The sequence below is a fragment of the Copadichromis virginalis genome, linkage group LG20 (genome assembly GCF_057382275.1).
Source record: "Copadichromis virginalis isolate Kocher_CV1m ecotype Utaka linkage group LG20, C_Virginalis_male_GT1.1, whole genome shotgun sequence".
In the NCBI taxonomy this organism is placed as follows: Eukaryota; Metazoa; Chordata; class Actinopteri; order Cichliformes; family Cichlidae; genus Copadichromis; species Copadichromis virginalis.
The window spans coordinates 1,172,273-1,198,992 of NC_140637.1; the positions used below are offsets into that span (position 1 = coordinate 1,172,273).

Here is a 26,720-nt window from a genome sequence, read left to right on the forward strand (position 1 = left end):
ATATTTATTTGCTGTTTTTTGTTTGAAATGTATCGCATTCTGCATAACGGCAGCCTACCTTCAATGTGGAAAGTGAAATATACAATAAAGTCCCAGATAAAGATAAAAAAAATTAACTGGTTGGTGATTAGAAATGGGTATTAATTACATTACTCAAAATGTATGTTCAGCGCAAACTTTCAATTCAGTCTTAAATCAAATCGGGAGTTGCCTCAAGGCACTTTATATTGTAAGGTAAAGACACTACAATGACAGAGACAAAACCCCAACATTCAAATGATCCCCTTTGATGGAACACTTGGTGACAGTGGGAAGGAAAAACTCCTTTCTAACAGGAAGACCCACCAGAATCATGTTCGGGGAGGGTCAGCCATCTGCCAAGACCGTTGGGAGTGATGGGAGGAAGACAAGAGAAAGAATGCACTGTGGAAGAGAGCCAGAGGTGAATAATAACTAATGATAAAGAGTGGTGTGTAAGCACATTCCTTCCTCTCTTTCAGCTCGCTGTGCTTTCAAAAAATAATTTTGAAAAAGATGAAAAAAAACTTGCTGAAACTCATAAATTCAACAGTTCTTAAAACATGTTTGTGATGACATGAATTTTGTGTTGTTTGCATTAATTCCTATTCTTAACACCTTAGGCTGATCAAAAGCTTTGTTATGCACACATGAAGTATGGGGAAAAGCAAGTAAACAAAGGAAGTATGTAAGTTTAAAAGCATGTTTCATCAGTTTATTGTTGTAATCACAACAGATAACAAGATTTACTCAAGATTTCAGCAACAGCCACGATAGTGTTGGGCCATTTCCTATCAGCAATCACTGAGGCAAACACTTCCTGTAAACCCAGAAAGAGTATGTACCAGTTTAGGCCTGGTGTAGAAAGAGATGGGTAAAAAACATAAAATAAAAATAATTGTCTGATAATATATTGACACGTTTATTATTTATTCGTTGCTAAGTTACTACTTCTAAATTTCAGTGAATGGCCTGGGGGCTAACAGACAGTTTCTATCCTTAGCTGCCTGTGGTGCTTAATCTAATCCTGGTGGGATGAGTTCATACAAGTTCATTTTCTTCCTACTCACATAAAATATGTCAACATATTGATGTCACTAAAATCTGTTTAAATAATTAAGTGAAGACACTTTTCAAACAATGTATTACGTACGATATAATTCATAGCAAAATAATATATAATAATGGAAATTACTAAGTTAGGTAACCAGTTCAGGTTGTTAGTGTTCTTATTTTTATATTGCAGCTGGATCACTGGGTGAAAAGAACCATTACTGTATAATTAACAGACTTATATGTGCAGGTAATGAAATGGAAAGAGCAGCTCGTCTGTCGGATGTTTGTCATCGATGACATGTAATAACTGCAGAGCACCATATTCAACATATTTTCCATACAGCTATTGGAAGCAGGGAGAACAGCCAAAGAAAATTATTTATGTCTTTTTTTATCAGTGGCAGTCAGACACTGGTCAAAAAATGTCCTCATATTGGAAACAAAGTGGTCTGCCAAGCTGAAGGGGAGGCAGAATCAGATAGAACTGACATGGTAGAGATTTTAGAGAAAACATGCAACTGTTTCCAGTCATTCGCCTGTGCATCTGTCTCAAAACTGAATCAGTTAAAAACCCCTATTTGTGTTCTGAGACCCATTAGAGGAACTGTGGAAGATGAAGAAACCACAACAAAGCTTACACTGGACACTTTTCAGAGCAGCTCCAAAAGTGGAAAGGCTGATAAGACCACTCAGCTTGTTCGCTGTTGTTGGCTGTTAGTGGCTCAGTTGCTATGCAGTTCCAAACATGTGAACATGAAAAGTATGTGCAGGTCTTAGCCTCCACTAAAATAGATAACAAATGACCAGCTGGATCATTTATAGCTCAACAAGATACTTAATGGGTCAATCATTGAGTTGATCTATTATGGCTCTGGTATTTCAAGGCGACTGATAGGTTTGACTTTACTTGGAAGGCGACGTGTATAAGTCGAGTCTTTTTGGAAGCATGTTGTCATCACTGTTATTGGCGTTCTGTTGTAAGCAGATCATACTTTTGTTTCTTGTTTCTTGAATGTGTGGGATCATCAAGAGCAGATGTTTGCCCATTGTTTCATCCTGGTCTGGAGGAAGGCCTTGGCCCTTTCCGTGAGACCTGCCAGCTGTAAAATCAATGCAGCCTCACGCAAAATTGTAATTTATTTTATATTTCATATTAATGAAGAGATGTTCAACACTCTCATAGCACCAAACTTGTAGGCACGTTTAAACAGACTGTCTAACCCTGGCAGCGTAGCGCCATCTGCTGGTCACACCAAGAATGAATTTTCTGTGGCTTCACTCAGTTTGCACCCTGCCAAATGCATGCTACAATGGGCTTCGTTCAAAGACTCTTTGATTGCATGTGTGCAGTGATGGAAATGTAATGGAGTCACTGTTTTGAGTCGTGCTCACCTCTATGACGTCAATCTATTTCAGAAAAGTGCACATAAAGAAGATTCATCAAAGAAAAGCGATTTTTTGCTTCTCCTTTGAGACACTGATTTAAGCTTCAAGTGTCTTGTATAACTTCACAGCAACTGCAGCAAAATCAAAGGAAAATATGTCAGGGTTAGCAGACCGCCTGTTAGCAGCTCTTTCCAAAGTGAAAGGTATTTTGAGGCCACAATTTTAACATAAAAAACCCCCTTTGATCAGACAGCCTTGCTGTGATGAGGTTTCCTGGCAACACGATCAGAGCTCAAAAGCACCTGTGAACCCGCAGGGTTAGTGCAGGTGAGAGTGCAGCCAGGTATCTGGCAAGGATGTGAAAAGAGGTGCAGAATTCAACTGCTGTTTGGAAGAAATAGAGTTATGTGAGAGAAGTTCTCTGCTATTCATCTGAGTGTTAAGTACAGTTCTCTATGTGACCACAAGAGGGTAGCAGATTCTCACCTAAATAGAGGCTTTAGCGATGAATGCGCGAGTGCATGGGCCAAGTCCGGGACTTTACGGAGCCCCGCAAGGGACACGGGAGAAAAAAATTACGATGAACTTTTGCGAGATCTCGCAAAAGTGCGTCTTAATCTTTTTTTCTCCCATGTCCCTTGCGGGGCTCCGTAGGACTTTGCCCTCAGTAAGACCTCATATTTCAGTGATAGGTGGTGTGTTGTGGTTAGTGTATTTAATTAGCATGTCACAGATCTTATCAAAACACAACATCAAGTCAAATGACAAAGTCTCACTGTTGCCCATGAATTATTGTTATGATTACATGTCTTGTAGAGAGGGAATGTGATAAATATATTTTCCTAAATAAAAAAGAAACAACACAGGAATATGCAAAATGGTGACTGGAGTTCATGCATCACAAGGGGCCTTTAGCTCAAATATAATCAATACTTCGTATCCCTTAGTCAACAGCTTCAGTCAAGACTAATTGTGCCCCATAGAAAACTGAAAATGCAGCCGGACAGTCATTGTTGTGTGGGAGAGAACGGTGAGGACAACCTATAGTGGATTCTTGGCTGCTTGAAACATTGATCTGTTGTATCAGCACCTATGTCACATAATCAAAAGCACATTTCTAGTCTATGTTTAACCATCAAATGCATCTCATCTCTTTGACCAAACATTCCTCCAAAGCTGAATTGTTTTATCAATAGATTTCGAGTTGAACTTTTGATGAGGTTGGAGGGTTACACCTTTGCTGTAAACAAGTCAAGGCTACTTCCTTAAGCTACTTTCTTTATAGTCACAATGAGGTTTTTGTGCAACCTTCCAGCCTAGCAGACATGTTTCACATTAGTTCTTTTCCCCCTCAGTTCCCCTTGATTGCCATTTCCTGACATTTCAGATGATTGATATTTTACCTCGGAGGTGTTCATGTTTGACTTGATATGATTACAGAGTCTTTCATGGCTTTGTAAGCTTCACATTTCCACAGCCACACTTGCTGAGTATCAAAACGTTTGAAATTGATCATGCTATAGAAGCATTAGTTGACTTGCAGCACAAGTCCTAATAATCTGATTAAGGCCAAACAAGGTATTGAAAAATAATGTATTAGATGTTGCATTTACATGTGAAAAAAATGCTTGCATTTAGCTTATCTCATGAAAAAATGTGCATGTTTTCCCACCAGTGTCCAAACTTTCTAAGATCAGAAACATTAAAGCTGTTGTAGTGACTCATTGTGGCCCTAGTACCTTGCTAAGATACAGTTTGCTATTCTTTCTTTAGTTGTGAACCTGTCTCTATGCAATATTCATTCCTTCCAAGTACAAATGCACAGAGACTTCCCGTAGTGTTTACACCGGTATGCCAAGCTGGCGAGAAGTCACCACTACTGCTGGGAACACTGGGAACATCACAGCTAATAAATCTGTGTGTATAAAATGCAAAGCACGTCTCTCGTGCCTGCATGGAATGAATCACATTCCTTCAGGCATCGATGTTCACATACAAGTCTTTCTACTGCCTCCTCTGCTTTTGGGTGCTGGAATATCTTAATGCAGAGACATGAGTCACCAGAAATTTGGGAATTAAAAAAAAAGAACAAAAAAGAAAATAGAATAATAATAATAATTATGTGGTAACAATATTTGGAAAATATTTAAGGTGACTCAGTGTCTGGGCTTGTGACTTTTAGCTTTTGCACGTGGGAATCATTTAAAGAAGACAATGACTGTTAGAAACCCCGTGTTACTGCACATGTTGAGATTTCTCGTCCCCACTTTAACTGGTACTGTATATGTGAATATGCTTACAATATTTAATATAAGCAAAGATTATAAAGAAAGAAAACACAAGTACATCAAATAAAGTTTAGTGTCTTGTTTGTTTCCCCGAAGGTTACTGCTTTTGGATTTATCATGAGCTAAACGCTAAAGTTTATCGAACCTGTTTATAACGGCTGGTTGGATTTTGTAATGGTTTACAGAAGACAATGAAACTAAAGTTGTAAAGCAAAGAGCTAAAAGACGTTAAAACAACCAGAGTTGATCAGACCTGCAGATGTGTGACGGTCAGCATGATCTCAAACAGACACAACAAACCGGGCAAGTACTGAGGTGTTTAATAAATAACAGCATGAACAACACAAAAACAACAATAACATCAACATTAAAAGCTTGAATTCATTTTGTATATATACACATACGGTATATAATTTTATATTTGACTGTATAAACCATAAATATGACATGCAGTCCTCATAATTTAAAACAACCAGGACTTCTTTGACTGAGGTAGGGTCGGGGGGCCGAGGGGCTGGACAGATGTTCGAGTGTGTGGATGTGTGTGTTTGCATTAAGTACGTGTGTTGTTTGGATGCTTTGGTCAGTGGGGGTGTTTGTCTGGATGTGTGGGAAAGGATTACAGTATTGGCAATAAAGCTGCAGTGGCTGTTAATGAGAAATGTTTGTGCTCGGTTCATAGTCTGGTGGTCGGGCGTCCGCCTCAGTCAGTGCCCCCGTCTTCCTCCCCAAGACTTCCGGCTGAGGACGCACACACAGGCGGCATTGATGCGGATGTAACGCCAGGCTGTCTGTTCATTGAAGGTGGTGAGGGCACTTACAAAAATATGTGAGTTGGTGCAGTAGGAGTTCCAGTGGCGACTGTCGATGCCGAGACAGCCCGAGTTGCCTGATTTGGAACCTTGTTTTCCACCCCAACCCCCCGGCTTCCCTCCATTTGCGTTTCCAGAACCCCTTTGAGTAGGGGATCGACAGGTGGTCTCATAGAAGTACTGTTTCTTCACCACATTGTTGATTGTAACATTGGGCAGCACTTCCACTTCATTTCCGTACATGTCTGTGGCTTTTGTCAGGTTGCTCACCCAGGTATTCATGCTGTCACATACCGAGTACTCTCCTCGGTGCATGGTGCGTGATCCTGCTCGGCGCCTTACCCTCACCCCTCTAACTCCATCAATTTCATAGCCCTCACCTTCTAGGGCATCATGTGATGGTGGAACCTCACTGAAGACGACACGAGGTGAGAAACGGTAACGTCTCTTGGAGAAGAGCTTGGGATCCACCACTGGGATGGAGGGGTCAGGGAGGGAATCCAACGTAGAGTGCCCAACAAGAGGGCTCCTATCCTTTGCATTTAAAGCTGCCCGATGAGGCCTCTTGGTCCTGTGGTGGCTGGTCCTATGATGCTGCTTTGAAGTGTGTTCTTCAGTAAGATGGTCCCTGGCTACTGTGTGCTGTTGTCTTGCTCTGTGATTGGCTGCCGTCTGCTGTCCTACTTTGTGGTTGGGTGCCCCGGCACTCCGGGCCAATCCACCTCCCATGTTCAGTACAGCCTGGACGCCGATCAGGAGGAGCAGGACCAGTGATGACGACCTCATGGGCACACGTCCTAAACCAAACACAAACACGCAATTGAGATAATGTCACATGAATGTCTAAAGTGAAAAGTTTCACACATTTTCTAATTGAAATGCACTGAAAAATGTATGAAAGGATTGATAAATAGTTTCTAAGTGAGCAATCCACTTGGAAAATGTAACACTTTACCTTTACTGTGCATTTGTGACATCTAAGATTCAGAATCATTGACGTTGTCATTAAGGGGGCATTAGTTCTGTTCTTAGTTTGACTCTTTTGCTCTGATTCACTGAGCACTTCTTTGGTCCTGCTCAAGTATGTCTTGCTTTTTACGTGTTACTCTTGGTGAGTGTTTAAGGGTACCTGTGGAATGTGTCCAGTTGAAGTGTGAGCCCCTGTGGACTCTAGAGCCAGACTCCAATGCAGGTCGGGCCCCTCATGCCTGCCATCTGGACTCCGTGAACTACAGCTCTGCAAAAGACACACAAAAAACACACTAAATACTTGTGCAAATGTTATTTTAGTCAGATATAATACGCGTTGACATTTTCATAAATACATCTGGAGCTATCGTTTTTCAGATCAAACCAAATCAAAGGAAAAGTAATCTTAAAGGCAAACCTCCGACTCAAAAGGAGTATGTGTTTAAGTGCCCTGCAAAGGGACAAGATGGGCATAAAAGCCATTCAGAGCAATCAGGAATGTAAACATGCTTAACAAGCGGTTTCGTTTATTTAGACAGCCCCGCAAACCTGCCACCCTTTTTTTACCGACATACACAATTTATCATTACCTAACCTTATCTCATGCCGTGTACACACACTCACCATGTTTAACTTTAAGAGCTTGCGTTTTCCGTACACTGGAATGTGAGGCATTTAACACCTCATCCAGTGTTACTCGTTACATAGTGAACCTATGCACTGAAAATAGTGCCATGCATCTGTATGTGTACATGCACATAATGCTGTTTTCATGGATCGTTTGCACAGCGTCGCGTTGTGTGTGAATACACCCACTTCCTTCCAGACAAACACCCAGCAGGTCACAGAGGTCAGTGGAAGCTGGTGTGACAGCATTACTGTTATTTTTTAAACTTGTGTCGGTGTTTCACTTTGCTTGCTTAGTGCTGGAACACAAGTTTATTAGTGTTATAAATATTTAACTTAACATGTTTTACTGCTTTGGTGTGGGAGGCGGAGCCTTTTGAAAGGAGATTAAAGAAACGAGGAAGTTAGAAAAAGCAATTAGTGATATATGATAATCTTCACAAAACAACAACAAAAAAGAAACCTGATTTTTTTCCGTGATATTTTACAGTTTTCTTGCAAAAACCAGTTTTGCTGTAATCCTTGCAGTGTAGCACTTATAACCAGCAGAGGTCAGTGTTGCGTCTGAACAGACCAGCGTCCACCTTTCAAACAGCTGAAAAATATCAAAATGTCACTGGCTCTGTTCCCATTAGGAATATCAGCTCAGCTAAAAGAGTTTAAATCACTCTTCAGGTATTTTCCCACAAGCTAAGAATGTTAAAGTCCTTGACTTTTAATGTTCTTTAAACATGTTTCTGCTGTTGGCTTTGTAAAAGGTAATGATGCAGTACTCGAGTACTGTATTCGGTGCAGTTTTGCTCTTTACTCAAATATTAACGCTACAGCTTTCCTGCGGTTAGACAAAGCTTTTCATATACTCTTGTTTTGTGATTGTTAGCTTTTGAAAGTAGATCCACGCCCTTTACTTGTGTAAATCTTTTAATGCAGCGTTTAACAAGCATCCAATACTTTTACGCTGTGCTATTGTTACGACGTCTTCTGTTAATACTTATTCAAACACTGCCAAAAAGTCCGTTTGGCAGCTGATCAGTAAAACAATCAAGTAATCACGGATGATGGAAACAGCTATAGTTTTATAAAACATACCTACTGGTTTTGTATTGTATTTTAGCTTCAATAAACACAACCATACACACACTTAAACACCCACACCCTGCACACATGGAGCCGGACCAAACAGGCAGTGAGCTGATTGATCCAGGCTGATGTGCCGCTCACTATTTGCAAGGCCTATGGTGAAGGATCCTCATGTTAAAAATATGTGGCTTATGTTTAATGCTGGTGGAGCGTAAACACTGCAGAGCATGAGCACACAGGTCAGAGCAGAACACCTCTGACTTACAGAATTACTTCGGCACTGCATCAGAATCGGCCTGACTATCCTTCTGACCTTCTCGCACAAATACACAGAAAAACAAACACACAAGCTGGTGTTTCTCCTGAACGTTGAGCAGGATTTACATCTCCTCCCTAAACTGTTTGTTTTACGATTCTGTGTAAGCACTACTGCGTTTTACACTGGAGTTTAAAAACATCGCCCACATTGAGCCTGGAAAAAAGAATCCTAGATTTAGGATTTAGGTGCTAACACCCTACATCAAACACTAGAGAAGGAAGATCATTGCAGCAGTGATAAAAAGTAAAATGTTGTACCTTGAAGAGCAGCAAAGCTAGAAGGAGACAGTCCTGTGGCCAAGTAATGACAGAGGCATTCCAAAACTGTTAAACCACAAACCAGAGAAAGGACAGACCCTGTATGGTTCATATTTCCAGACACTACACATGCTGTATTAATACACTGGTGGATAAACAAAACCGTAGTTCAATATTCTTTTTTGATTCATCCATCAATATAAGGAGCTTCCCTTTTTTCACAATAAGCTGATTGGCCAGCTTTGTAAATCAAGACCATTTTCTCTTGAGTCATCCATCACTTTCACATGCTGGGGTTCCACGCACCACATGGCACTACCTGGTCAAACCAGACTGCCAAAGTTGATGAAAGCAAGTGGAAAAGATGACATTAGTCACACAGCTGCCGGGTTGTGACCTAGAAAACTAATCATTGGGCAACAGGAAGGGAAAAAGACTTTAGAGACCACATATGTAGCCAAAGACAGTGGAAACCAGCCACGCAGTTACTGGTACTGACTTTGTAACACTTCTTTTTTTTGCTAGTCCACAAGATGATCTAATGATCAGACTACAGTTTACAGCATTACACACTCGTGTGAAACAAGAAGGCATCGCCTGCCATCACTCCGGGGTTAGTTTACAGTTAGCGAGGGTGTCTTCCTGTCTGTGTGATACATTAGTTATTAGTGACATGTCCTTGTTAAAAGATATGCAGGAGCAGCGTGTCAAACAAACACACGCCGCTCTCTCAGAGCGATGACAGCGGCCATAGATTATGAGGGGGTGAGAAAGAGAGACTGACAGCGGCAGAGATAGAGGGAGGAGGAGAGAAAAGAGGCCGAGCGCAAAACAGAGAAAGGTAAACAGCTTTTCTGTGTCTTTCATCAACCCAGTGGAGCACAGTTCCTCCTGCTGTCAACCACTGGAAATAATTATCAGGCAGGATGACCGCCAGGTCAACGTGCTCTCTCCTTTAACACACATCCAAATGTTGAAGATATATTTATTTCCTCTAAAAATGTTATCAGTGTTTAAAAAATTGGACTAGTTCGTGTTCAGTCTAAACGAGTTTTGCTTTTTGGAGAAAGTTTGAAATGAAAGTCTTTTTGTCACAACTCACTGTTGTAAGAGAGTTTGAACTTTTCTCCTCACAGCGACACACTCGCCGATAACATAACGCTTCGAAATAATCCTTACACTGCTTCCATTCACGATGTTTCAGCTACAGAAGGAAAATCACGTGTCACAGTTTCGATTAGCTGCCATGTGAAACCGATACAACAACCTGCCACGAGTTGTTGTCACGTAAAATGATGTCATGCAGCGTTAAAATAACAATTAAATTACACTCCCCAAAGGTTCTCGGAAGGCTGAGTCTTTTCTTGGAAGCACGTTAAAACTCCTATTTTTTGGCACAGCAAACGTGCAGCAGTCACCAAAATTAAAAGAATGTTTGGACTCTCTTACGCATTAAAAGTGTGGATTTCTTCCATATTTCAGCCGAAGCATTGTTATGAGTTATTTCACCCTCGATCAGCTGACTTCTTCTTTCTGTTTTCTCTGTGGCATTTGTGCTTTTCCTGATTTCAGTTGCTGCCAATTTAAGATTATCATCATGCTAAAAGCTTTCTCTTAAAACTGCTGTCTCACACTTATCTTACCAGTGTAACCATATTATCTTATTTATTAATTGTTTATTACTTGTTCCCAGTTTGTCACACTTTTTTCTGTCACTCTCCTGGTTTGTCAGGTTGTATCTGGTGATTCTTGATACCAGATGTGACCTTTACCTTTTAAGTTGTCTTAACTAAGCATTAGTTTTGCCAATTTGTAATTCAAATTGTCTGCATAAAGCCATTTAACCTTAGAGCCATCATTTTCTCAAGTGAATTTAATTGTTTAACTTAAAATATATATTTTAACCGCCACCACCAACAGAAACAAAAACCAAACTATATTAGAGGAGTTTAATGATAGTTCAGTTTTCCATTTACTATGATGCTGCCATTTTTTAAGCCTGTGTGGCGTACTGTTCTGCACCCTTGTTCCTCACCGCCCCCTGGTCTTTATGTTAAAAAGACATTTACATGGACAACAATAGCACCTGCTGTAAATCAGACATACTTCAACCACCAAACTTTGCTGCTTTAGCCACAGGACACGGGGGGAACGAGACAGGTAGTGTCACACATGCAGGCACACATAACCTGCTAAAGTACTTTACTCGTCGCAGGGATGACAAACGATGCGAGATATGGAGAACAAAATAACATTTGGTGTGCAAAATGTGGAGCTGGCAAATGCTACAGCGTGGAAAAACAAAGTATGAGGTCTCGACATGAACTTGAATTCACTCGATCGGTTTACTATGTCCAACAATAAAATATGTAAGGGTTTAACTATGCACAGGTAACAGCACATACAACTTTAAAATGTATTCCTCTGCAAATGAGTAGCTATCAAAAGACCGAGCGTTCATTTAAATGGTACTGGCAGCCATAGAGAGGCATGCTGGCAATCAGCTGAACATTTGGCTCAGTAGTTCAAAAAACATCTTAAATAAACCACAGCTTTGGGCTTTCTGCAAACATTTCAGTTACATTTGCCTGCAGTGTTAGAGGACTGTAAATGACAACGGCAGTAGGGGATGGTAATTGATAAGCAACCATCCAAAGGACAGCACCTAAATGATTCTTTATGAATATACTCTATTTTGCACAGCTGTTTTTGCCATCAGCTGTTGTAAAATAAAAGCTTCTGTATGTCTGCCGAGGGCATCTTGAGAATATCAGGGAAGAGGGGAGCCATGGTGTTGGAACTAAAGGGAACAAACTGGCAAAGAGCCAGCATCTTCATCCTGCTGTTTCGTGCTTTCTGGGTTTCTGTTTCTCTCCGTCTGTCTCTCATTTATCTGTCTCTCCATTTTTTTTATTTTTTTGCTCCTGGAATTTGACCCAGTGTTCATCTTTACTCTCACAGTTAAAAGCCAGAGGTAACTTCCTGAGTACATGACTGTTTCTGTGCCTAACAGCAAGCAGATCTGAGCACTATAGTGCATCTTTGCAGGTGCAAAGCACAGGGTCAGACCATTATCTTCTCGTCTTTGGGGAAAATTACGCAACCATTTTCTGATAAAATCCATAGACTCTAACTGGAGAGGGTCTTTCTTCTTTCCAACTCTTGCTGAAGTCAGAGCATACATAAATGTTTTGTTATGGGATAAAATAATATATATACTGGTTCTGCTTCAGAAGCCTTAAAGTGATTGACTTTTTTATATTCACCAAACACAAGGACAACAGGATTTCTATTAGCATTTCCTGTGGAATGAATTTTTCTTGGAACTGGAATAACTGGGCTTTGTGTCCGCATATGGCTTCACTTTTACACTTTTATTAAACTACTCAAGAGAAGTAGATGTCAAAGTGTTGTGTCAAGAGGATACAAATACAAATACATACAAATAAAAGCTGACAGTGTATCCGGCAGAATATAGGCGCAATAACATACTTATGTTGACTTTAAGTCACAGCTTCCCACAATGCAACAAAGCCCCGGGGCATTTAAGGGCGACCAAAATACTGAACAACAGTTCCAAGAATCCCAGGGCTCTTCCTATACTGTTGGACCTGAAAGTCTTTGTTGCCGAAACTTCGTGCAGCAACACATTCAATTTCATCTCTTGACAACATTTGTTCCACAGTCATGTTTTATTTACGGGTAAACCTGAGACAAAGCAAAGACGTGGCTGCAGTGCGACGTCAACCGTTCCACTGTTGTCACATGATGTCTTACAGTAAGTCGAACACTGATTCATCATAATAGAAAGACTGAATCATTGTGGCGTTCGTGAAAGGAACCTAAAATATAAACAATACTTTCATTCCAGCAGTAATTTGGAAGCAAAAGCAGCAAATCGAAGCTTGTTTGTACAAACAGGGCTAAAATTTATTCCACTGTCAATGAAAATATCAGATTAATGTCAGCATGCAACAAAACTGTTTATTAATGAACAACGTGAGTGATTCGCCTGTGATACAAAGCATGAACACCAGCAGCCCTCCTCCACTTATACCTTCTAGGCTGGCTTGACTCCACTCGGTTTCCATTAGGTGAAACTTTTTCAGTACCTGCTCCTAGTAAGCTGAGTTGATATGAAAATATGACATCACCAGACGTCATGAGATGCAGATGTTTTTGTGTTTAGTGGCTGATGGTAGTATTGGTAGCAGCCCGAAACGAGAAGTTTGCCAGGAGGTCTTTGAGCTGATGGCCGATCACGGGTACCAGCACACAGTGCCAAAAACCCCTGAGAAACATGAAGTGATTGCTGGGACGAACTAAAAGGAGTGGAAGTGGTTTAATCAAATGGATGATGGCGTATATGGGCACCGACCAGCGATCAATGGGAGGGAGAGTGGCCTCGACTCTGTCACTTAAGTTCATTTAGCAATTAGTAATATGTGATCATCTAAGCAAACACTTAAGTCACAGTGGCGCCAGTGTAGAGTCAACTCTCTCTTAATGTACAATCGCCAAACTCTGCTGGACCTTCTTCTGAGAGCAAAATATGAAGCCGAAGTGTTCTCAGACCACAGCCGCTGAGGAGACAAGTACCAGACAGCTTTGAATTTGTTCAATAAGATTTAAAATCTTGGCTCACTCACTCTCTCAGCTGTCGGTGAGATGTATTAAGCAAGTTTTATAACTTTGTTTCTGACCAAACTGCTCAACTACTTTCTATAATCTTACTAAAAATGTTGGTTGTTCGATTCCAGCCGAGTTCAAGACATGACAGTTTTTTGGAAGTCACTCAAAACCTCAGTCAGAGCATCACAGTTTTGTTAGTGAAAGCCATTCTCTCCATTTTTCACCCCCTTTCTTTCTCTCCACATAATGGGCCCATCCCCAATCAACCCACCCTCTCCCTGCACTGGACCAGTGGACGTGGGAGGCTGATCCTCCAAGCCTTGAAGTCAGGATGAACACAATGATTAACATGTTTTCCAGAACCCTAGTTTTTATGACCTTGACATTCAACAATCTTCTCGTGACAAGTGTTTAATCTTTTGGCTCGGCTCTGGTAATAACTCCCCCTTCCTGGTGAGCATCTAAAAATCCCACAGCAGCACAGAGACATGAGGAGGGCCAGAGGCAAGAATGCCTGTCTGGCCACAGACAGCGATGAAGACAGAAGGATGGAGAGGAAGGAATCAGATACATCAAGGGATAGGGAGAGGCAGCAATATTGGAGGGCGGGATGCATATGGGCAATAAGATATCTAGAGAATTACACACATAAAGGAGCATGTGAGAAGCAAAGTAAGGAAGGGCAAGTTTATAGTGGAACAGACACTGAGACAAAGAAGAGTTCAAGGACAGGGTCAGAGGGAGGAAATAAAGGCAATGGGGAGTTACAAAGCATTCAAAAGAAAGGAAAACGTGGAGTTTCATCACTTTGTGTCTTCTCTCAATAGCTTTAACAGAAAACCAGCAGTTTCAGGCTTGAGTTAGATCATATTGTAGCTTTATTGTTAGAGTAAAACTCAAACACCATTTATGCAGAGTTTCACTCATGCTGTTACTCGTCCAGTTGGGGAACGTGTATTATCTAATCAAAATGGCAAAGAGTGGTTTAGGATTAAAAAAATTCTCTGACTTGATCCATCTTCCAATATGAATATTTGTAATATCAATACAAACACATGCACCGTTGGGAAGATGTATTTGTCCCTTTTCTGATTTTTGCTTTGTTACATATGTGTTCACTATATTTGAGTTAACTAGACTAAAATCCAGTGATCTAAAGAAACTCAAGAACAGCTGAGAAAAGGTTACAAAGTCATTTCGAAGGCTTTGGAACTCCAGTGAAACGCGGTGAGCGCCATTATCTATAAATGGAGAAAACGTGGAACAGTGGTGAACAGCACTCACAGTTAGTGTTAATGATTTATGGATAAGAAGAACAAAGAAAAAGGCACAAAAATTTGGGTAAATATTTGGAGGTCCGTCTTGTCTGTGGACTGGCAAACTCAAAATTTGAACTTTTCGCACTATTTCGGTCTGGTGTGAAACTAACACAGCATTTCATAAAAAGAACATCATACCCACCGTCAGACATGGACCTGAATGACTTGCCATTAATGATGGAACTATGAACTCTTCCAGTAAATCTTGAAGGAGAATATCCATCAGTTTATGCTCTAAAGTTTAAGTGCACTTTGCTTATGCTGCAGGATAATGATTCGAAACACACCAATAAATTCACGTCTGTATAGTTGAAAACCCTCTAATGTGATGGAATTAAAACAACTGTGCAAAGAAGTGGGCCAAAATCCCCCCACCGTGATGCAAAAGACTTATTGCCACTTATCACATATGCTTAAATGCTGTTCTTGCTGCCAAGGGTGGCACAACTAGTTATTAGCTTTATGGGGAAATTACTTTTTCACATAGGGCCATGTAGGTGTGGACAGCTTTTTTTCCTTCAATAAATGAAATCATCATTTATCTTTACTTTTAATGAATTGAAACATTTAAATGTGACAAATATGAAAAAGAGTAAGAAATCAAGAAGGGGAAAAAAAACTTAGTCAGTATACTTCAAAGAAACTGAAGTATACTGACTTGTTATTATTCAAAGGCTGCATAGGGAGAGAGCAGGCTAAACTGGTTAGTTTTCAGGATTGCGGTGAAGTTTACAGTAATATATTATTGTGGCACTTACAATATAAAGCGCCTTGAGACAACTGTTGTTGTAATTTGGCGCTGCATGAATAAAATTGAACTGAACTGAATCGAATGTGCGGAGCAGCTGTGATGTTCATGGACAGTGTTATGTTACATCAAGGTTGCACAAATCAAATTAAATTTAAGGTGATGTTTTTGATTAGATTAACTCACTGAATTCTGCCTTTATACTAGATCTATGCTGTCAAAGCTGGAGAATCAGCGACGATGGCTCTTATAAGATCTGCTTATATCTTAATAATTCATTTGGCCGATCACAACATAAAACACCAGCACAGGTCAGCTGATCACAAAATGTACACAAAATGTATTTCTAAGTTTTTCATTTTCCCACGCTCTACCACTTCAACCAACGTCACCTGCCAACTCCCACTTTAACCCCTGGCTATACTTACTTGAAGAAGCAAAATCATCCATCTACAATAAATGCAACAGCAAGTAGAGTCATTTATTCGATTTCCTTTGGTTGCCTTTACTTGTGTCCTTCATAACATTATGTTCAAGGTGAGTATATTCATTAGAATTGGTATTTAAGTTTAAATAAATTGTGTATTCCCTTATATTAATATTATTTTTGTATGATACTATTATGGCATTAGATTCAGTGAGCTGGTAGCAATGTCCTCCAAAGCTTGATTACACTCCAGAGCCTGTACTTCAACACTTCTACTTGAGTAAAGAAGTTGAATCTTAGTGCTCAAACCTTTAGCAGAGTATTTTTAACAGCAGTATCTGAGGAGACAAATGTGTGTAATTTTGCCACCTCATGGTATTGTAAACAAATCAGCAGCTGAGCAACCCCCGAGTGAGTCATCCAGGTAGATTTCAGCGCAACGTAAAGTGAAACATGGGCGTAAATAGACAGATGTGCTTGCTAAGAGACTAAAACTTTCCATTACGCACCGTTTATGTTGCGGTCTGTCTGTCGCCATGAGCACGGGTGTGGTCACGCAAGACTGAGTATATGCTATGTCAAACATTAAGATATGCACGCAAGATTTTCTCTAAATATTCTTAATTGAATTTGGTAATGGTAGCATATACGACACAGGAAACACAACTAGTTCTCACGTTTGACAGACAGCTAAAAGGAAACTTTAATACATGGAAAGTAGTTCTGGTTGCATCCCTTCATGACGCTTCAAATTAATTCAAATTAATTTTAAAACATAGTCAACAAATACAGAGGAAACAGTCTGAAAGGCTGGCTGAATAGTTTTACCTTCCACTTCTTTCTCATAATACTTTTTAGATTTAACTGATTAATTGCTTTTGTTTTTGGGGTCTAGGGCGAAGTGTTAACCAATATTGCTCCATGACGCTAAAGAAGCAAAATATGCAAAAATTACCCTAATGGTTGTGTTATATTTTATAGATTTTAATAAAAAGGCAATATTGAAACAATTTAGGTGTCACGGTTTGCCGGGGCAAGCCGTGTGGAGTTGGAGAAAGGACCCAAAAGGCGGCAGCTCTGGTGCAGGTGAGTATTTATTTACAGGAGTGGGTACAAACAGCAATGGTGGGTGAACATGAAACCGGAAACCTAAACTGGGGAAACTAACAACACAAACCAGAAACGAAGATGCAGGGAGGTCCGAGGAAATACATACGGGGAGACGAGGGGAAACAACACAGACGAACCAGCAACTAAGACAGAAAACACAACTTAAATACACTCAGAGAACACAGGGAGATTACACACAGGTGGGAAACACAGCTGGGAGTAATTAACACGACGAGACTAGGGAGGCAAACTGAAAACACTCACATAAGACGCAGACCTTCACAATAAAACAGGAACTTACACATGAAAGGACACAAACTAAGAAACGCGGACTAGATACAGGAACACACGGGCAGAACAGAGTAAACACTAAACAGAGGAAGAACAGAACCAAAATCGAAGAGAAAACACAAAAGGACCCAGGATCATGACATTAGGTCCCAGTCACACAGGCCTAGAGACTGGTTGGCAAGTGCTTGGCAACCACCAGTTGCTAGGGAAATTCCCTGATCATTTGTGAATGGTTCCTGTCACTGTGAAATCAACTGCTAAGCCCCATATACACACACCTAAATTTATATTTTCTGACTCATTGGAGAGCGTTTGTGGGAGGTTGCTTGTAGTCTGCAGGTGAAATTGTTCCCAAAGTTGTATATGGAACAAAAACCTCCATGTGAAACTGTTAGCAAAGCAGTCAAAAGCACTCTCTTTGAGACTAATTTCACCCAGCAACCCCCAGCAACCACTAGGGATGGGTACCGGTATCGGTTCTGTCATAAACTGTAGTAACCAGACCGAAAAGCAGCGCACATTTCGGTGCTTTATTTCGGTGCTTTTTTTCCCTGAGCTGTGATACACTTTAGATTCTAGCCAATCATTTTACGTTTCCGAGGATAGTAGGCGGGTCCAGGTACGTACGTTCTTTTAGAGCAGAGCTACAGATTAAAAATGCCCAAGGCAAAGCGGTCAAAGTCTGGCTGTACTTCACAGCAAAAGATGCAAACTCAGCAGCAACAAGTGCTTTAAGCTGATACTGTGATACTGTCAAAGGAGGCAACACCTCGAATCCGATGAAACACCTGGCGACGCATAGCGTTTTTTTAAAAGCCGAGAAATGCGCCGTATTTGATAGCTTGCTGCGAGACCTCACACCGAGTGCATCTACTGCGGGTGTGGTGCCTGTTATCAGACCCGGAGTTAGCAACATCCCCCAAAAACCCGAAGAGGAGAGTCCTGGCCCCGCCCTGCCAGTGTAGCAGAAATGATGATGATGCAGCAGCAGCCGTTCTTCTCTGCGTGAGTAGCTTAATGTTGTTCGTGTGTAATTTACGTTGAGTAGGCTAACCACGTTATTACATTAATGCATGTAAGGTGAACTAGCAAACACCGTCGTAGTTACATGCGGCTGTCTTCTTGTTTGATGGCAGATGCTCCCTTCACCCTGGACAAAAAGGCTAAAATGACCAAAGAAAAAGTGGAAAACAGTTAAACATGAGAGGTTTTTAGACAAAATTGGTGTTTTTTCCATCGATTAAGCACTGCTTCCAGCCAAGAGTGATACCATATATGCCCCATAGCTGCAGAAAAGGCTAACATTGTTATCTTTTTACAAAAAAACAGCTGAACATGAGAGGTTTTTGGACCAATTTTGTGTTCTCCATTCTTTAAGCACTGGTTTGAGCACCGTTTAAGCACCGGCACCGTTTCAAAAGTACCGGTTTGGCACCGGTATCGGATAAAACCTAAACGATACCCATCCCTAGCAACCACACGCCAAACAGTAAAGAAATACAGGTTATTCTCAAGAAGTTGCCAGAGGGTTGTTGACTGGTGACTCTTAATCAAAAACTTTGTGGTAACAATGGCAGAAAGTTCACAACCCAACTCACCTCAAAAGACAGCAATAATATAATAATAAGGAAAAAACTGGCCCCACTTTTTTGAAAGCAGCGCTCACTCTGGGTTTGGTAAATATGCATTAGGTTGGGGTTTGTTTTTTTTAAATTTGGGAGCTATGGTTTTATTCTTAACCGATAACTGCTATACGCCTGGTCCAGTGGAACAGACAGCCAGTGAACAGCAGCTTATAAAGGTTCACTCACTGCATGAAAAACACAGTGCTGTTAGTTTCTGATTCAATCTTTAATAATCTTATTAACATCTCAGTCTGTGATATATGTAACATTGTGGGGCAATTAGGGAAACTAGGTGATTTTTGGAAGCCTGTCTGCAAGGCATGAGAACTACCATCCATCTGTGCTCTAGTGTTTGTGCTAAAATGCTAAAATTGTTAAAAAGCACATTCCTGTCTGTTGTAATGGCAGGCACTCAGACTGGGCCGGTTTTAAAAGAAATCTGTGGCTATTTCTAATGTTTCTTATTCTTATCTAGTAAGGCTGCAGCATTAACTTTTAAACGTGTTTATGACGCACAATCATACATGAAACAGATACTTTCACATTAAGTCAGACTGAAAGACATTAGTGGATGTCTGAAGGAGGCATAAGTGCTGTATATTGTTAATGCATCCAAAAAAAGTCAAATTTGAGGCTGAACTTTGCCAGCTTTATGAAAACCAGGATACCCAGCTTCGTCTCTAGTTAACCAAACAACACTGATTACTGCAGTCCATGTTGTTGCACTCTTATAGACAGGCTTGTCAGAAGTGCACTGAATCTGCTCAAGATTGTACAAAGAATCTTGTTTTTGTCCCTCCCAGTGTTTGTTTGATTGTACCATGACACCTCTTACTAAAGATTTGACCGAACCAGTTTCTATTCTGTGTGGTCTCCACATCGTGCTGTCATCACTCTCTCTCTCTGCTTCTATGTCTCTCACTCTCCCTATCTCCCTTTTCATATCTCCCTCCTTTCCTGACCCTCCCACACTTTTCCCCTCTGGCTGATGTCTAACACCTGTCTGCATGGGACCTCCCAGGCCCATCCTCTGTCTGTTAGCAGCATGCCATGTTCACTGTGTGAGCAGAGCTCTGGTGAAAGAGTAAGTGGCTACTTTCCAGCACAGCTCTATGTGTGTGTATGTTTTTTTTGCATGTAAGTGACTTGGAACAGGAGTTTAGATAAATGAATATTTACTATGGAGCTTAATACAAGGCTTAAAAGAGAATCTAGCAGAGAGAAATTGCTGCCTGCAGCGTCATACTCCCCAAAAGTCCTGAGGACTCACCATTAATCCGTGAGTTTTAACTGCAACAAAACTCGATGACAGATAAAACGGATAGTTTGGAGGAGAGAAAATTGCTTGTAAAGTCCTTGATGTATTGGTATTTTGCAGGATCCTGTCTGGCTGAAACAACTATATGTAGAACAACACCTTGTTAACTCCTGCTGGCTGTGCAGGAGGCTAATCTGTTACGACTAGCCAGTGGCTCATCCTCATGCATTCTGTGCATTCTGAAATCGGCAGAATCAAAATGAGTGCATAATGAGAGGCTTCGCTTGTATCCTTGGGGCTAAGGCGTGTCTATGTGTTTGAAGGGTATCCAACACAAACATGTATACATGCACATGTACACACATGCGCTTTGTGAATACTCATTGACAAACCCCATTCTCCCACTGCTGGGCTTGGTGTCCGTTACTATTACACTCTGTATTGTGATAGCTTCTGATAGCCAGGTGAGAAAATTGTATCACTTTAAAATTTATAAGAAGAGATGTTTGTGTAGAGTAAAAGTGAACTATCAGGCTATTTTCACGAGGCTTTTGTACTGAATCTAAATATTTGAGGAGACCAAGTATTTTGTTCTGTTGATGGCAACAAGAGCAAGTTTCATGTCCAGACAAGCTATAGTTAAACTACCAATTGGGTTAAAGGCAAAGGAAAGTGAGAGTGAGACGGTGTCATCACGTTAATCCAAATGTACACACACATCTAACGAGGAGTTGCAGTGAAACAATTCACAACATCAGACAAACACAAAGTCAACAGATTAAGACCACAACACTGTTATTATAGCTGTAAGAAAGGCCATTTTTCAGCTACTGTGTTTGTGCTGCGTGCACATGCATGAAACCAGAGTAAGCCATAGCTAAAAGTCACAGAGGCATTTATGTGGAATGAGCAGGCATGTCAGTACATTTAGATGTATTTTTTGTAGGCATATATAGTACTATGCACACAATAGAGATAGAAATAAGATCAGAGCACACAGACATAACCCTTTGATGCAGCACCTGTCAAAATCAGATCTTCAACACAGAATTGCAACTGGATTCAGTTTTCATCTGTGGAAAAGTCCGGAAGCGTGTTTGTGTGCAGCGCAAAGGGGCAGAAAACCAGGTCCATATAAAGAATCCTGCACATGTTTGACAAGAGCCCTGTTCAAATCCAGTAAGTTACAAATGTCAAACAATGTTAGCTGAGATTTCTGTTGAACACGTTTCCTTCCAAACATTGTGAGAAGATGTTTGTAAAAGAGATGTCAACAAGAATTACAGCAGAAAGCTGATGTTACATTTCCGATATTTTATATATATATTTTTTGTCTGTTCTGCTCAGAGCTCCTTCGGGATTCTGACCTGCAGTGGCCTCCAGATCCCGCTTTTCCTACACAAGCACAGAGGTATAACCTCCAACTCTGACCTTTTACCTTTCCCACTGATTTCATACAGACCCTTCGACTAGTTTACTTTACGCCAGATGTTCTCACCCGACTTTGTGTATTGACCCAAAAGATAACCAGCGCCCTGGGTTTACATTCTGACCCATGAACTATCGAGAAAGAGGGATGCTTCCTTCTGCTTTATCGAGCGTAACCATCACTCATAGAGAAAGAAACGAGATTCCTTCACCTAATAAATTTTAGTTATTAGATTCATTTTTTAAAGTCAAAGTTTGACTTAAACAGTTTTAACAAAACCTACACCTTAAAACTACTAGTTTACTAAATTGTAAAATTATGGTAAAATAATCAAATAAGCCTTTATATCAAGAAATCTCATCTTCACATCACCAATGATATATTTTCACCACACTGTAGCACATAAGGATTTAGAATACGCACAATATTACTAATTTTACTACCTGTTGTGTAATGCTACGAAAAGTGTTACTCTAAAGGATGCATGAAGAATCATGAAGCATGGAAAAGGCTTGCAAAGCAATTCAGAGGCTGATCAGGTGTGCAGATAATGCTTGTGGGCAGGTGTAAATGCAGGTATTTGAAAATCTCTACCTGTCACTAATTGGGCAATTAACCACTGAGGATTATTAAGGATTGTGATTATTCTGCCTCCAGCTTTTGTGGTCTGATAAGACATTATCATCCAGTGTGAAGAAACCTTTAAATATTCTGTTGCCAACTGGCACCGCCCCGTTTTTTCTAGTTCTGCAAGTAGTACTTGAGTGTAATCTGGTGATACGGTATTTTTACTGAAGTAGCATGAAACTGTGGGTTTTAAAACGTCACCTAAATTGCGTCACATGACTCCCATCCTATATTAGCCTGCAGATTACTGCATGAATAATCCTAATGCTTGGCACACAGTTTAGTCACATTAATAATCAAAGTGCAACTGATAATTTAAATAAAGATGTCCATCAAAAGAGATATAATAAAAATTTTCATTGTTCATTGAAAACCCAACTAAAATTATGTTTATTTTATGGTGTTTGCAAATCTAGAGTCACTTTAAGAGCTGTTTGTCGCTGGCCTCGGGTTAAAGAATCAAAGATAAACTGACAGTACAGGTGTGCTGTCACAGCCTCTCCCTTGCCCAGGTGTCCTATACAACCATTCAGTCTAGACAGCCCACATCATCTCCTCCTTTATGTGTTTCAGGGGTGGATCCTGTTCTTGTCAAAATCCGAGTGACTGCAGATTCAGATTATGTCACTTGTCCACATAGCAAGCAGAGCAACAAGCTGTCAGTGGTGTTTGAGTCTTAAACTGACAAAATGATAAAAATGCAGCATGTAGAACAAGAAGGGATAAATGTATTACGCTGGTCTGTAACTTTAAAAAGGTCAACACGGTTATTTTTTTTTCTGGGTAAATAGCTGTGACATAAAAACACTCCACAGTATGTTTCCTTATGGCCATTCTTTGCTGCACATGAATATGTTCCTCTTCACTGTTTAAGTAGTTTAATACTTGTTCATTTGTAAAGAGTTACTCTGTTACGCTCTCCCTCCCACACACACACACACACACACACACACACACACACACACACACACACACACACACACACACACACACACACACACACACACACACACACACACTAATGCACACATACACAACTGCACACACTGGTGCTAACATAGGGAAAGCTGTAACTCAGCTTCAAAGGGAAACCTGAGAGGGTCATGAATAATCACAGACATCTTTGTCTGCGGGGGAAAACAGCACTGTCCATCTGCCCTCCATACATATACGAACGGTAGTTCATATGGCTTAAGTTGTTTTTAGCATTGGCATTGGATGCATTGCTAGGTTTGAAAGATTTACAGGGTAAAACCATTTCTGTTTCAATTGCAAACACAGTTACACACAGGAAAACCTTTTGTTTTCTAATTATTAGAGAAAAAAAAGGTAAAAGCAAAAAGAGAGATATGTCATAAATTGGACTTTTACAAATTTAGCAAGTGTCCAGGTCGGTCTGCATAGATGGCAGACCGGCAGCTAGGTCAACAAGGCGTACTCTAAATATAATCAGTAATAACAGTTACTGTGATTTCCCTTTCAGAAAAAGAACCTGTTTTGCTTGAGAAAACTCATTTCAGACCTGAAGTTTGACTACGGCCTATCTTATTTTTATTTTTAACTTACAAAACATTCATTTTAACTAAGCCTTGGCTGACTCCTCCTGCGTTAACCATAAAGAAGAGCATGTCATGTAGGATATATAGTCAGGTTGCTGCAGCACTTTGCCAACAGAGGGCCAACAGAGAGGAGATGAAGGCAATCACATCCCCTCCAGTAACATCAGCCATTTACTTATAACTTCACTGTTTTTAAAGAAACTTTACTTCTTTACTCGTTCCAATCTGCAGTAACCTCAGCTGTTTTTATTTTATTATCTAACACAAAGGTGCATAAATACAGTACACTGCTGCTGAAGCAGATAATACAGGTACGTTGGTGGGTGACAAAACATAACACCTATCTATATGATACCTATATTGATATATCAATGTTGATATTTGGTGATTTTATGGACCACAACCAAACAGCATCCTCGGCACATTATATTAGAACCAATGAATGTGTTTTTCACAGAGAGCCACACGTATATGACAAAGGTGAAGCCTTTAGTGACACTGTTGATTTGCTTCATGTTTGTTTGTGTGTGTAATCTTTGGCTCACTGTGACATTCCTCTCCTGTCAAACCCCGAAAGGAATTCCCTCGTAGGAGTGGCAGGCGTGAGGTCTGTGTTTAGCACCCACGCTTGCTTGCATACACACACACACACACACGCACGAATACACAACACAATTTTAAAAATTTAGTTTAAAGAGTTGAAAAAATGATTAGTAGCACACCTTATAAACAACAAGCCCCACCCAGGTGTGAGGACACCCTCAACATGCTTCATATTGGACACTGGAGCTCATCAGAATCTGCAAGTCTTTTGAGAATTGTGTAACATGAGTGGAGAGAACGACAGATAGAAAAAAGAGAAAGAGACAGAGAGAGAGGGAGAAAAAGAAAAGGTAACCTGATGTCCCAGGAGTTTTCTGAACAGTAAACGGGTTCCCATTGAAGTTTGAAGAACCCCCTTTTTTTCTACTCCTCACCTCTATTCTCTCCTTCTTTCTACACCCTGTCCTCCTCCGTTTGATCTTTGCATCTGCAAATACCTGAAAAACCTCTGTACCCGGCTCACAACATTAAAATGACATAGAAATGCAATCATCAGCAACATTATCTCAGTAAACTTTTAATAGTGCCTCATGTATGTTGCAGTCAGCTGAAATCCCCCCTCTCTATAGAAAAGTGGCTGCTGCTGTTCTCAATCTCAATTTAGAGGCTCAACTTACATTTAACAACATGCTCTCAGAGTTTCTGTAATAGATTCTGCTTCTGTGCCATGTGTGGATACACGCCCCGCATATTTACAGTGTTTAATAAAAAGAAAAACAAAGCAAAAAAAAAAAAAGCAAGGTAGGACTCACCACCCTTTAATGCTCCTTTTTCTTTCTCCCCACTGAGTAAAAACTTCCACAGAAAGTCTGCTATATTCCACCTCACTCTCTCCAGGCCTGGGGAAGAATTGCCCCAAACTCAAAATCCCGCTCCTACTTTTAAAGCTGTGAATCCAGGTCTTGGGCCATCCACTTCTGTCTGTCTCCCTCCCACACTCTTTGGGAAATGGACTGCTCTAAAAGTTTACAGTCCCAAAGCTTCTCCTCCCTGCTGTTTGGCTCACAGCAGGTCCTAGTGCCTACCCTATCCACGTGCGTCTGTGACAGAAAAAAGTGGCACTTTTAATAAATGTTCAATAGTGACATTCATTTTTTCTTTTCTCCGTTCATCCATGTGTGTATAAAACAGTGGAAAAAGCCTCCATTTGATTCAGACAGTTCATGTGACAGTTGAAGTCATATGTAAGGTCAGGAGGGCCATTGATTGCCATTATTGTTCCACTATATGAGTCATTTCTTGCTACTTCTAGCCGCACAGACTCTAAAATATATCATTAGTAGTGCAGCATAGTTATGGAGGCCAGCTAGGGTAAATAACTCATTAACTCTTTTAGGGATGTTGTAAAATCCCTGTCTTTAAAAGCTGACTGCGCAAATAGTCGCAGGCTTCTGCTGTCCAACCCTAGAAAATGTGCACAGTTCAGTGAAATTCATGGACTAATACTAATAAAACTTTGATGATCTGTTGCAACAAGGAATTCATGTCTGTTACTTTTCAGTCGAAGAAAAGACGGGAAATACGGCAGCGTAAAACTAAACACCAAACGCACAGGTCCCATCAACCACGCCCTGCATTCATCAGGCCCCTCCAGGCTCCTGTATCACAACAGTCTCTTTGATATTTCTGTTCTTTCCTGGTTTATCCATATTTGTTTTCCCATTTTATGGTTTTCCCTTCTCAGCCTCTATCTGGTTGTACGTAATTTTTCTTTTTCACAGCTTCTCTCTGACCTGAACCATATCATTGTCAGAGCCCCTGGCACTGAGGAGAAAGACATCCTACCCATCTCCTGACAGACCTAGAGAGGAAAAATGAGGGAACTGAAGGATTGTGTGTCAGTGTTATTTCTTTTTCTTCCTCTTGGGAAAATGAAATTCCTTTAGTTTCAGAAGAAAAGCTGGTGCTATTTTAGTGTTAATGAGAAATCTATATTGGTTGCAAATGGGGCCTAGAAGAAAAAACACAGGTGAAAATTTGAGAAGGGTCTCTCTCTGCTCAAGAATTTTGACCCCCTACTGTTGAGTTCAGGCCCAAGTGGGCATTTCCCCAAAGGTGGCAAAGCTCTTTTTGAGCTTTTTGTAAGTTGTGTATGTGTGAAGGTTTTTGTAACTGTCAAAACTGCCTGAGCTGTGGTTATCGAGACTCTAAAGGGGGAGACTCCAGACAGCAAACTATTGAACTACGCCCCACTCTGGGGTTGGTTAGGTGTGAAAAATGCTAAGGAGGGGTGACTATGGCTGCTATGGTGGAGCGGCGGTCAACAGTGCCTCCATATAA

The 26,720-nt window shown here is 40.6% G+C and overlaps 1 protein-coding gene across 1 annotated transcript; it reads right to left on the reverse strand.

Annotated features, from left to right (window-relative positions):
- Window positions 1-5,051: 5,051 nt before the first annotated feature.
- Window positions 5,052-25,368, reverse strand: ngfa (nerve growth factor a (beta polypeptide)). Its single transcript, XM_085443782.1, has 3 exons — window positions 25,193-25,368; window positions 6,690-6,797; window positions 5,052-6,357 (listed from the first exon to the last, which is right to left on the reverse strand). The coding sequence occupies exon 3, from the start codon at window positions 6,344-6,346 to the stop codon at window positions 5,456-5,458; it is 891 nt and encodes a 296-aa protein (XP_085299908.1). The 5' UTR covers window positions 6,347-6,357; window positions 6,690-6,797; window positions 25,193-25,368; the 3' UTR covers window positions 5,052-5,455.
- Between the last annotated feature and the right edge of the window lie 1,352 nt (window positions 25,369-26,720).

Excerpts from the sequence above, each read along its gene's own strand:
- ngfa (XM_085443782.1), bottom strand. The coding sequence starts at position 6,346 with ATGAGGTCGTCATCACTGGTCCTGCTCCTCCTGATCGGCGTCCAGGCT.